The sequence below is a fragment of the Artemia sp. Qi Xiang Cuo genome, chromosome 1 (assembly GCF_049724085.1).
Source record: "Artemia sp. Qi Xiang Cuo chromosome 1, ASM4972408v1, whole genome shotgun sequence".
NCBI classification, from domain to species: Eukaryota; Metazoa; Arthropoda; class Branchiopoda; order Anostraca; family Artemiidae; genus Artemia; species Artemia sp. Qi Xiang Cuo.
The window spans coordinates 75,857,589-75,870,937 of NC_142794.1; the positions used below are offsets into that span (position 1 = coordinate 75,857,589).

The 13,349-nt window shown below is 33.1% G+C and overlaps 1 protein-coding gene across 1 annotated transcript; it reads left to right on the forward strand.

Annotated features, from left to right (window-relative positions):
- Positions 1-1,335: 1,335 nt before the first annotated feature.
- Positions 1,336-12,721, forward strand: Reg-5 (Rhythmically expressed gene 5). The gene is made up of 5 exons (XM_089087080.1): positions 1,336-1,517; positions 6,805-6,871; positions 8,280-8,384; positions 9,367-9,453; positions 11,905-12,721. Exons 1-5 carry the CDS (start codon positions 1,419-1,421, stop codon positions 12,156-12,158), a joined length of 612 nt encoding a protein of 203 aa, XP_088943206.1. The 5' UTR covers positions 1,336-1,418; the 3' UTR covers positions 12,159-12,721.
- Positions 12,722-13,349: the final 628 nt, after the last annotated feature.

Below are 13,349 nucleotides of genomic sequence, written 5' to 3' on the forward strand. Positions count from 1 at the left end.
TAGCACAAGAACAACTAGCTACGACGAGGGCGAAAGATGGACTTCCTTTAGAAATGAACCAAGAATATAACTTTCCTGGAACTTTAGTTCCAGGCCTGGGAACGACCCCTTTCCCACGACTAGCTTTAGTCTCAAGAGCCCCCCCTCCCCCTGGACCGCTATCGTTGACACATAAATGCCCAACTAACTAAGAAATGAGATACCCGGAAAAGCTTCTCGAATTGATGTTAAATACTTTACAATATAATGCGTTCTGCACCGACTGATTTCCATAATTCTCTGCCTTAGTTTCCATAATTTTTTGGTACTCTTATCTTAAACGCACTCTTTTATATAGTGCTAGTTAGGTTAATGCTAATGAAATAAAATAAAATAGGATGAATATATAACAGTTTAGAAGCAAATTTGGGCTATATATTTGCACATTAGGGAGGGTGGGGAGTAAAGCATAGCATATATTATTACGTAGCCTAACCTAGGTACCTCCTTCCCCCCATAAACCCCAAAAACAACATTTTAAATATCGTATACGCAATAAATACCACGCTATACATTGTATTACCCCATAGCGGTGTCTTGAATTCAACCTGTTTTCGTGACTGGTTTCCATTGCTGTATATAAAAGGATGCGTTTAACATAGGAGTACCAATTTTGTTTCTAGAGTATTATATTATCATTTTGCTTTGGTAAATTTCATCAGGATTAATCAAACTTCACTTCTTGGGTGTGTTTCCTTTAACATACAAGTACCAGTTTTTTTTTATATAACTCAAAAAAGATTTAGGTTATTTTAGTGGTTGTTTGGTTGTTAGTCCGTGAGTTTTGCGTTATCTTTGGTGCCACGAAATAGCCATACAAACAATCAACTAGAACGGACCAAAATCATTCACTCTCAAAATTTAAACTAAAAAAGAAATTCTTAGTTAAGATTCTCTACAGAAATAAGAAACTAGCATAATCTTAGGTTAAAGTAATTAAATAACTAGCTCTCTAACAATGGAAAGATTAATTTTACCACCGGTGTCTCCTGTGGGAAATTCCCCGACTCATCATACCACAAATTCTTTAAACTCGTTACGCTGCTAGACATCGAACTTTACGGACTCTCGTAAGGGATTCATTTAGGCTAATCTACATAAAAAAACATTACCATAAATTCTTAAGTTTTTTCTTCTGGCGCCTGGTGTCCTGTTATGACTAGTTTTAATTTACATAAAGACGTTTTTGCATCACTTATGCTCTGTTTCGACCTTGCCTTTTGGCATGGTCGTATCCCCGTGGCGCCAAATTTACTCGTTACACAACATATGACGTTCGTACTACCACGAGGGTTATACCCAAGAAAAATTTACAAATCTTCTTAATTTTCTTTCAGATTCCAAACGATTAACATCATAACGTGTCTAACTAAAAAGAAATGAAATATTTTGTTGGTGCTTGTACATTTTTCACAATTATAACCGCTATTAGTGGCTCTGCTCTTCCAATATGGGAACTATTATCACGCGAAGAAAAGGTAAGATAGCTACACAAGTTATTAATTCTTATGATGCAATTTAGGTAACTAGCAGGTTAGGTCCAGAAAAATAAAGAAATACATTCTTTCTTGTTTCAAATGTATAATCCGAGCTCCATGCTTTTGGTTATAATCTTAGGTTATCGGTAAAAAATTGGGTATATATCTACCAAATCATATTATTGACTTAAACATAAAGTGAATATACCACTCGATGCCTTTTTTTATGCTGATTAAGAATATAATAATCATTTCTATCGGAAATGAATTTCAGTCACCTCCCCCATATATATGCCAATTCAGGGTATATATTTCTACATTAGGGGTGGGGGAGGGGTGGTAAAGTTTAAACTGACCTCCCATTTAAATCAGAAATAAAATTTGCCACCACCCCCCCTGATGTAGAAATATATATCCTGAATTGGCATATATAGGGGGGGGCTGAAATTCATTTTCAAAAGAAATGATTATTATATTCGTAATCAGCATAAAAAAAGGCATCGAGTGGTATATTCACTTTATGCGTAAGTCAATAATATGATTTGGTAGATATTTACCAAAAATTGAACTTGCAGCGACAAGCGTAATAACTTTGTTGCAAAGGCCGTAAACAATAAAGCAAGAAGATGCGGATAGGTACCACCACAGAAATAAGCTCTGAAGCAACAGAAATGTTGCTCTGAACAGAAATAAGATGGTTTCATTGATCTTTAGGAACAACCAAAATATCTCAATCAATCTCTAAGCTGCAAATCCTCCTAAATACACTGAAAAACAATAGCAATGTTGAATTAATTCAGGATATATTATCCAAGTTCTTTCATTAACATGAAACAATATCTCGACGACAATATCAAGGCTTCTACTATGGCTTGGTATCTTTTTATTTTGTATAAAATAAATCCCAAGATAACTTCGCAATATCCTAAGTGCCAAATTTAAATTTTTCGGCCCAGATTGAGTTCTTCAGGCAGGCACGAGCGCGGGATTATTAAATTGAGAAAATAAATGGTAATGCTTGGGCTGCTGTTTTAGTTTCAGACTTTGTTCTCATCTGTACAAAAAAATGTTGGAAAACCACATTTTATTTATAATGACAAATGCAGAGAAGCACTGCTTCAAATAAAGACAGTATAACATATAAAAAAAGGAGTAGGCCTAGTTTAACTAGTCAAGTAAGCGTAGTCAGATGAAAGACGATAACTTTTTTTTTTATCTAAAGGCTTAATAATCAAACTTCTTTCTAATGTTTCCTGACTTTGAATAAATGATTCACTTCTTTATTTTTGGACGGTCAGCTGTCAAAAAGTTTTGAAAACATAATGAATAAAAAATAATATTCTTAATAAAAAAATAATCCTTGTCATTTTAAAACTATTTGAGAATCCCGCAATATAAAATATTCAATTTTATTTCGGCGAAAGTTTTTTGATGGGGATTGGAAAGTTCAATCATCACTGCTGTGTAATTATGTTTAAAAATAGTTCTTAGTAATAATTTAAATATATAACCAAAGGGGTGTGACACTTGAGGTGAGACTGAATCTGAAAATGGCTGGGTCATGACATAGAAAGCAGACTGGATATTCATTTTTAGCATAATATAATGGAAATCCTTGAGTTCAGCCAAGCACTTGCAATAGTTTAAAATACATAGTAACTGTATTTGGTATATCTTCGTAATATTACATAAAAGTTATCAATTATAGAGATTATTATCTTGGCAGTTATGCTTGCAGAGAACAAGGCTATTGAATATATTTTCTTAATCACGTTCGCTAGGAATAAGTACATTTTGCAAATACGATTAAGGGTAAATTTTTCGTTATTCGTAATTTTATTTCTGATGTAAATGAGAGGTGATTTTAAACTTCCCCCCTCCCCCCTAATGTGCAAATATATACCCTGAATTGGTATATATAGGGGTGGGGGGTAAAATTCATTTCCGACACAAATGATTATTATATTTGGAAAGAACATAAAAAAAGGCATCGAGTGGTGTGTTTACTTTATTCGTAAGTCAATAATATGAATAACGAAAAATTTACCCGATTAAGACTTAGGCAACATTTTATCTGTCACTCTTCTCTCTTTTAATACAAGTCAGTGGACTCGAAGTGAAATCTGGTAGGGATGAAAACACGAAGACTAACCATAATGATATTCCTCATGTAAATTATCGATTGCACATCATGATGCTGTAGCTATATATGGTAAGCATTAAACTCGACGCCAAAAGCGATTCTTCTTGGCGCCTTTACGTCATTAGGTAAAAACATATTCAGTAAAAATAGGTGATTTGACATGTATTGTTATTCTTGAGGAAATAACCAGCACATTTTTTCCGTCACCACCAATGAAAATCGTCATGTGACAACATGTTTGGAATTGGATTGAAGCTGAGAGGTGGTTGTAGGTAATTCGTGAATCTTAAGCTCAACTCAAGATGAAACTTAAAAGTACTTGTTGTTTAGTGTAAAAGTACCCTGCGTCACCAAAGCATGAGACTTTGTTGACTGGCGTAGGTACAAACCGTTCAACATTTTTAAAACAAGGGTCAGTCGCATAAAATTCTTGAATAATATCTGCATGTGACAAAACTTTTCCACGTTTTTTAAGAAGGGAGCAACTAGGTATCCTCCTCCCCTCTTGCAGTGCGTGGCCATACTGCGTAGTTACCATTCTGTGGAAATTTTAGCAGAAGATTTTGGGCGGTCGGAATTTTAATATTGTTTATTATTGCATATGGCAAAACAACAAAGAAGTATTAGCGTCTTACCTCAAGAAGAAATGATGAACTGAACCCAGTCTATGTGGGTATCGTGACTGTATAAGAAATTAAAGTTCGTAATTAGGATAACTCTTCCTCGAATGTCGTTGGCTGATAAAAGCAATGTGCTGCATTGGCCAGTACACATACATTCGTCAAAGCAGCAAAAAGTAACAAAAAAGCAACAGTCGTACAAAAAAAGAATAGTAAAAAAACACGAAGTCCTAAACGCCATGCAATTTAAGGACGGGTTCATGGATCCTCTCCTCATGCTGTGTACGTGTCTGATTGTGTGACATGGCGACTTTACTAACAAGTTGAACAATTCATCCGAAAATCAAGCACATGCCATAAACAGCATGATTCCATACTTTTGTCTGGAATTTGAAGAAGCAAGGAAATTTACTATCTGTTGTCCATTTTGTCACCTTCGAATTTTAAATTTAAAGCGAATTTCAGCAGTTCTCTTTTGTTGGAATAAATGAAGGGTAATATATTTTTGGTGTATTAATGGTTTATGAGGCGCCAGGCTTAAAGGTCTATCTATGACATAAACAAATATATTTTACTCCCTGTGGCGGTTGAGTACAAGTGCTATGTAATTTATCAAAGATTATCTAGGCTTTTTGTTGGTCCAGATAGGGACAGGCTTCAAACTTAGATTAACAATAGGTTCCTTGTTTCACTGTTATGTAAGGAAGAACTAGCTAAATTAGACTATTTTATTAGTAAATAAATATGATAAAAGAGTCCCAGTATTGTTTAAATTATATGTGACGGGTTAAAAGATAGTATGGTTTTGTTTTTACTGTATTTGCAACAATAATTAAACTGGATTCAGTATCAATAAATTTTTGCTCTAGAAAAATCCATACCCTAGAGTTTTGTCAATAACGTGTTAATGTTTCTATAACATTTTGTCAACTATTTGAATAGCCTTGGGACAGTATTACAAAGGCCATTGTACTTTAATAAGAAAATATTTACTGATTCCTTTTAACCACGGTCTGAATGTACCGTTTGCACGCTTAAAGATTGCACGCAGTTTAAGCCAAGCCAAAGGAGTAAACAGGAACTAGTAAATGGAAGCAAATTTGTTTTAAATTAGCTGTCAAAGTACATCTACCTTCAATGATTTGCTATTATTGACTTGATAAACACCACAGTTAGTTATTATGTACAGTTAGTACAGTAGGTATTCTGGGAACGAAAAACTACGTTCTTTGATCATTCGCTTTCGGACAATTTAACCACTCTATATCAAAAGAGTATGAAAACTATTTTCGTAGTTTTAATACTGAAATTAGATTTGGTTTTCTGCTCTTCTGCATCCTGCATTGATATGGTCTGAGCCGCTGAGGTATGGCCCGCTGGGCCAAATATATCCGAACTTTTTCGGTCCATCGTCTCTTTAGTAGACTAATATAGCCTGAAGGATAAAAACAAGTTCTGTTCAAAATAAATAACATTTTAGAAGCTTGAATATGCAGTAATACAATTACAAATACCACGAGGCATTTATTTAGCCCGAAAAGGAGCTGAAGGAGGGTGCCAACTATGCTGGGAATCTTAGCACTACATACATCACTTTTCCCCTCTCAGGACACGATTCTTTTCTTACCCTATAGCTACTTAAAACATTAATTGCTAAAAAAACATCAATAATCTTTAAAGGTTTTTTTTTTTATACGGCTCAGTTGCATTTATTGCCTATACCATAGTATTTAATAAGCTTATATTTGTCATAGCATACGCTCAAACTAACAAAGGAAATCCATTATTGGATTTGGACATATAGATTATAGAGAACAAAGGACTCACTTAATACTGTAACTTTAAAGTACATTGACCTTTTAATAATTTTGGACGACTTTTTCACACGTGGATACCTTAGAAAAAATATATATATAAACCTGAACCTGTAAAAAAATACAATTTTCTTGTGTCAATAAATGTGAGGAGAGGTTTTACAAAACAAGTCTAAATATAAAAAAGGAAAAAAACTCAACATTAGCTATACTAGTATAATAGTTTGTCAAGAAGAGATTAGCCTTTTTTGGGTATCTGGTTTTGGGTTTTTTCATTTTTTTTTTCTTTCTATATGTATCATAGAGGTATAGGATAAAAACCGGCTTTGGGACGACCTTCAGACTAGACAATAATCGGGTTGAGAACCAGTTAAAACTCGGATTTACGTTTATCCCAATGTATTCTTCCTCATTCTTTTGTATTTCATAATAACTGGGAAAACCTGAATTAGGACTTTTATTTATTTATTTCTTATTTAATTGAACTCTAAAATTAAATATAAATAGTTTTTTCTGTATAATTTACTACCATTACCTTATAGCCTTCGTCTTTAATCAGAGCCAAACACAACTTCTAACAAACAACGTCATCATAAAAATTTCAAAATTGAGGTATGGCTGGATCACCTCAGATAAAGCTATCTATTTTGGAATACAATCAAACATAAGATTTTCTCCTTTTTTAATTCTAATTATGTTTTTCTTTTCAGATGGGCCGTTTGTTTTATGTCTTCGTGCATTTGGTGGAACAGTATTGTAAAACATCTGATATTCCCGGTAAGTGAATTTGTTTCATTCGCTTGTTTTATTACAAAATTTTCATCTATTTCAATTCACTGTAATATCCGTCTGTTTTTGGTAAAAAACATTCGACTAAAAACGATACAATGGGAAATATAAACTAATGTATAAGAGGTTCTTAAAATATGTATGAAATATTCAAAGCACCTTAATTTAACGTGGATGGTATTAGAAACTATTAAAAAACATTTCTAAAAAAATCTAAAATGACCTATACAATCATTAAAAACTATCCCTTAAGGTATTTCGTGGAAAATCTGGTATCTGAGGTACCAACCTGTATATTCATGACTATTAAAGACTGAGACAGTTAGTATAAGCTGCCCCAAGTGCCCTTGCTGGTGGGAGGGAGCACCGCCAAGATTTTTTAAAACGGTGAACATGTTGTTCGTTTGCTTCTTCATTTATTTTCCAAATAAGGGGGCACCCTGGCTAATTTACTCCTGGTGCCCCCGACACTACAATGGCCCTTTGTACCTTAAACATTGGTTTAACAAAAAGGGAGAAAATATGCCTACCATATATCCTATATTCCTCGTCCTGTTCACGTATTTGTTTTACTTAAAAAAAAAACATATTTATGTAAATAGATTGATTACGCACCTATTATCATGTTAAACCTTCCTCAGCATGAAAATTTCTGCTTTAATAATTTACAAAACAACCTTATTTAAAATACTGGAAATTACATAGTCGAAAAAACTTAAGCAGAATCATTTCCAGTTTATGGAGTCAGTCAATAAAATACGTCAAAACGTTAGTTAAACTATTTCCAAATAAACTTTAAAAAGTAATACAAAAGATTATAAATAATCACTTATCAATGTAAACCATCGAAGTTCACCTTAGCTAAGCTTATTAACGATAAAACGAATCCTAAAGAAAATTAAAAATGCATAATCTCCGAGAAAAACTTGACGTTAAAAACTTTTTTTTTGAATTTTCCATAAATGAAATTCAGTTTCTTATACCAATTTTGACAAATTCAGCTATTAAAAAGGGAAGCAGGGATTGAACATCCTTATTCCATCGATAACTTTTAAATGAAAAATATTATACATGAATTTAATCCTACTGAAATGTATGGAAGTAGATTTCCCTCTGAACAAGAATAAGAAAAATCAAATATTGCTTATGTGCCGCATTTTTAGCGAATGACCGTTTGGCCAGAAAAGTATTGTTAGAAATGGGCAAAAACATGGCGTGGCCTTGCCTTTGAACATTTGGTTAGGTTAGGTTAGGTTCAGACCATGTTATGGTCTTCCAGACTTTACATCCAAATGAAATGCTATTGAATATTGATTACGCAATCTTTGTCCTCCTTTTACGGTTTCTTAATGTTTTTCTAAATTATCTTCCACTGATTATTGTCCTCTTTTTCCAGATTGTCCCAAAGTGCTGACCCTTTATGGAATGTCGAACCTTGTCAATGACGATGATTTGGAGCTCAACTCACTTGACCCTTACCAGAAGAACGCAAGATCTATAAGTAAGTAAATAGTTAGTATAAAATAGCTGATATACTGGTATATATAATACGATATTACGGTTGACTTAGCAACAGTCTTACTGAATTTGGAAATGTCAGAAACCGGTGGGTCACTGGAACTTCAAAATTCAATTTGGTTAATTTATGACACTTGGGACCCTTTTTTACTTCTCATATATAATAAGATGATAAGGCTAGTTGTTACAAGCGTTTCTTACTTGCACGCCAGTTAAGTCTGAAATGTCATGGAAAAGGCCATCGGAGGTCCAATAGTCTGTCTCTCAGCTGTCATCTCTTCTTCTATCTTTGTTTAACTTTTTAAGATTTATTTGATCTTTAAACGGTTATTATTTGAAAAAATAATTTACATCAAGAATAAATCTATAAGCATTCTAATCTCTTCTTCTATCTTTGTTTAACTTTTTCAGATTTATTTGATCTTGGAATGATTATTATTTGATAAAATAATTTACCTTAAGAATAAATCTATAAGCATTCTAATCTCTTCTTCTATCTTTGTTTACCTTTTTCAGATTTATTTGATCTTAGAATGATTATTATTTGAAAAAATAATTAAGAATAAATCTATAAAAGAACAGCTAAGGAATATACTTTTATTAGCTCTTTCGTGTTTTTTTTTATTTTCTAAGAATTTGTAATTCTAATTACGGCAATGCCAAAACAATTATGTTATCTTAGAATGCTATTTATTACCACTCTTTGGTTATGGTAAATTAATAGAAACAAAAAGCATGCGTTGTAAATTCGTCTAAACCAGTGGTTTTGGTGATTACTCAGAGGTTTCTAAATTACAGTTATCAAAGCAATCATGAGAGGTTTTCAAAATATATTTATTAAAGCAACCTTAAAATAGTATTTAAAAAAGCATCATCACATGAACTCACCAAAAAAAAGAACGTTACATAAGCCTCTCAATTTCCTTAACATAAAATTGTATATTTATATCCTTTTTTCTTTGCAGTTTGGGAAAAAATCATGCGTGGTGAATTCAGACAACCAAATAAAGGGGTCCATCTATCAGTTAGCCAACATTTAGATGCTTCAGAAGGTATGTAATTTAAATTCTGATTATTATTAATTTCGCCGTAGTAATAAAAAGTTAGTTTTGGCCACGACCTAATATTCCGGGTTGTTAAAGTTACCATTATATGCCGTAAAGCAATTTAATTACAAGAGTATTTACACCAGTCATTTAAATTAGCATAGTTGAGAGTGTGCCTATAATCTAAATATAAACATACTAATATTTGTCTTTTGTTTAATCAAAGTTTCTATTTATTTGTGAAGAAGACAGTTGTTTTCTTTTCTCTTTTTCGTTTTTAGTCACATTAGAAATGAATATAATAACAATTGAGTTTACAATAAGAAAGACAATAGTTTCACATAGAAATGACTAAAAATAAATATAAAACTAACCTAACTTACACAACTTTGCAATAATCTAGTGGTGTAGATGAAATGCTTGTAGGCAGGGGGAGGGAGACTCCGTTCACGTCCTTCCAACTTCTCGCGATTTTCTCTAACTTTATTTTGGTTTTCTCCACTTCGAAATACTACTAATTTGTACGGCCCCTCGATAACAAATGCATTCACCGTAAGAGAAAATATGATACTTTACTTCATTGTACCGACTGCTAGTATAGCTTAATTAAAACATAAATTTGATTTTCACCCAGAAAAAAATTTGGCGGAAACAGTCGTCCCAAAGGCCTGAAGCATGCTTCTTTTTATTTTTTATTTTTTTCAAAATTAATTACAGTGTACTAGTCCATATCATAGATAATTAATTGTTGACTTTAATGTTCGATGATTCTCGAACAAAATTCTCCTAGCAGGTCGTGTCGACTTTTGCATGATCCATCAATCACTTCTTTAAATATACTTTTCGTGAATAAAGAATCTCACGGCTCCAAGAATAAAGTCTCCCATGTATCAAAGCGTATCTTAATCATCCATTGTTCGCTAGTAACAACAATAGAACGTAACCTTCTTATGCTCTCACAGCGTGTGGTCGTAACCTTTCTGACGTCGAATGATGAATTTGTGAAATTTTAAAAAATACTCTTCATTCCTTTTAAGGAATTTTATCAAATTGACGCGACCTGAATAAATGTCTATTTCAAATTGAATTATCAAACATTGCTAACAGTTTCTGGTCTTTTGATACCATAGATCGATCATCTGGCCATGCTTTGAACCAAAGAGTGTATCTGAATTTATGTGTGAAGAAATAAAATTGTATCCTAAGAGGACTTTACTGGTACCCACTGACCGTGATTTAAACGGTGATTGAAATGAAAATAGTTTTATTTATATAGCGAAGCTAAACTACTTAGCTTGACACTGCAATTTTTACAATTGTCTCTCTCTTCAAATTAACAATTAAAACGGTACTGTTCTATTAACCGGGCTCTTTTATATAGTGCTAGTTGGTTAATGCTAATGAAATAATTTAAAATAGGATGAATATATAATAGTTTAGAAACAAATTTGTTCTATATATTTGCAGATTAGGCGGGTGAGGGGGGGGGGGACAAAGCAGACCATATATTAAATACTTAACCTAACCTAGGTACCTTTTTTCCTCTCCTAAACCCCAAAAAACAACAATTTAAATACAGTTCTTGCCTTTGTTTATATCCCAGAAGGCATTGTAAACATGTTTTCATCAAGCATCTCGATCTATTTCGCGACTGGTATGAATTGCCGTATTCAAAAGAGCCCGGTTAATAGAACAGTACCCAAAAAACTTATGCCTTGACTAGTTCCAAACGTTATTTTAGTTCTAGTGTAAAACAATAAAATTATGACATAAGCCTGTTAGGTTTTCTCTCAATATCATTCTCTTTAAGCTCAAAATATATGAAAATTCAGACTAAGTTTTATAATAATAGTAGGTATTAAATATCAGGGGCCGGTCTAACTGACGTGACCTTGATAATTAATCCCATTTAAAACGATCATAAAATTTTTAACACCTAAAGAGTTGTAAGGATTAAATATATCAGGCTGTTATTTCTGTTTTTATTGTTTAATTCAATTCCGCCCTCTTTTTTTGACGATTGCTTGGGATTGCTATGTGGACAGTCTGGTTAGACTAAATTTTTGTGATTACTTCTGTGTAAAAACGTGTCATTTGAAAAAAGACTAAACAGTTCAAGCAAAGAGACTGAAAGGGTTTACTGTCCTATAATTTTCGTATGCCAGTGGCATCATTACTAATTTTTGGAGAGACAAACAGCCTCGCCTTTTTTTAAACCATGCCTACTACTTCATATAGGCTGGTGGTCTGAAATCATTTATAAAGTCAGTAAAAAGAACAGAAAACCTGACTTGTGCTTTTGTGTAAAGTTTTAAACCAGTAAAAAGAAGGACAAGTTGTTTAATCCCAAAAATTTTTTTCATGAAAAAGCCCTGTTTCTGTAAGGTGTAAACTTCGATTTAGCTATGTACCCGAAATTGAAATGAGTGTAGCCTATATGCAACTCCTTTGTTACAGATGAAGAACCAAGAAACAACAGCGTGTTCCAATCAAGACCTTATGAAGTGAGAGTGAAGCCTCCAGCGGGTTTTACCTATAAACCCGTGAGTGAGCCACAACGCCGACCTCTCAGTGACTTTGCTAAATCTGGTGATGATTCTGATGCCTCGGCAATACAACTATCAAATGGTTCTATTTTGCTACGCCCAGGTCGTTCAGTTAGGTCAGAAAGATTTGCAAGATCCATTTTGTTACGGCATTTAAAACAGTGATCGTGATCAAACTTCTGACGATGTAAATAATGTATATTGTGTAAAGATTATTTATGAGATGTATATAGTTTACAAAGATGTACAGATATAGAAATCTAGTCATAAAATATTTTTCTACTTTAATGTGTTCTCTAGTAACTGAGTTCAAATTAACTTTGTACTTTTTATAATCTTTTTTTAATCCATATTTTATCTATATGTCAAACTACTTTACTAGAAATACATTTCTGCGAAATGATTATTTAGATTTGAAATGATTCAAGAATGATAAAATTCAGAAAGATTTTTGAGAATCTCAAATAGGGACAGTTAATTACACTAGAGCAGACTAACATCTGCATCTTACAACTTGTTCTCAGAGACAAAACAAATTATTCAGATAAAAGTTCAAGAGTAAATTACTACAATTACCTTAGAAAAAATTTTTCATGGTAGGCTACTTGTAATTTCAATCTTTGAATTTCGTGTAGTACAATATGTATTATCTACAGTTGTGTATTTACAAGTTCAAAAGGCCGTGATGTGCAAATGTTATACGTTAATAAATTAAGTATTTATATTGATTTTTTGGTTTCTTTACTTTGACAAGAAAACTTAAGCACTTTTTTAGAAGGGACTGCGAAATATTATTGATGCAAAACTTTGCATTGAAACATTAATTAAGATCAATAGTCTCTTCTAATGTTTTCTCTCTTCGAATATTGGAAGATAAAGTTATGACAGTGGTCAAGTATGATTCTGAAGCATGGGTACTCCGGAAGATGGAGGAGGGTTTGTTAGATGTTTTCTAGAGAAATTGTCTACGAATTTTCTGGTACCCGTTTAACTGACCGTATTTCAAATAGTAAGCTATCCGAAAATTGTGGATCAATCTTGCTTTCTAAAGCTATAATGAAAGTTTTAGATGGCTAGGACACGCTCTGAGGATAAAAGCGGCATATTGCCAACGATCGTCCTTGTTGACCAACCATATAGGGTCAAACGAAAAGCAGGTCATCCTCAAATTGGGTGGGACGAGGTCGTAAGGAAAGATTTAAAGAAATTTGAGTTTCTCGAGAAGTTTTAAAGAGGGAGGCTTTGAATAGATTGGGATGATGGGGGAGCGTGCGTAGCTGTATTGGTCTCAGGTGGCTTGCTGTGAGTGAGTTGTCACTTGTAGTAGTAATTTTCAGAAATAAATCTAGAGAGACA

Coding starts and splice junctions, on each gene's coding strand:
- Reg-5 (XM_089087080.1), top strand. CDS start 1,419: ATGAAATATTTTGTTGGTGCTTGTACATTTTTCACAATTATAACCGCT. Junction 1,518..6,804: donor TATTATCACGCGAAGAAAAG/GTAAGATAGCTA, acceptor TTTTCTTTTCAG/ATGGGCCGTTTGTTTTATGT. Junction 8,385..9,366: donor GAAGAACGCAAGATCTATAA/GTAAGTAAATAG, acceptor TTTTCTTTGCAG/TTTGGGAAAAAATCATGCGT.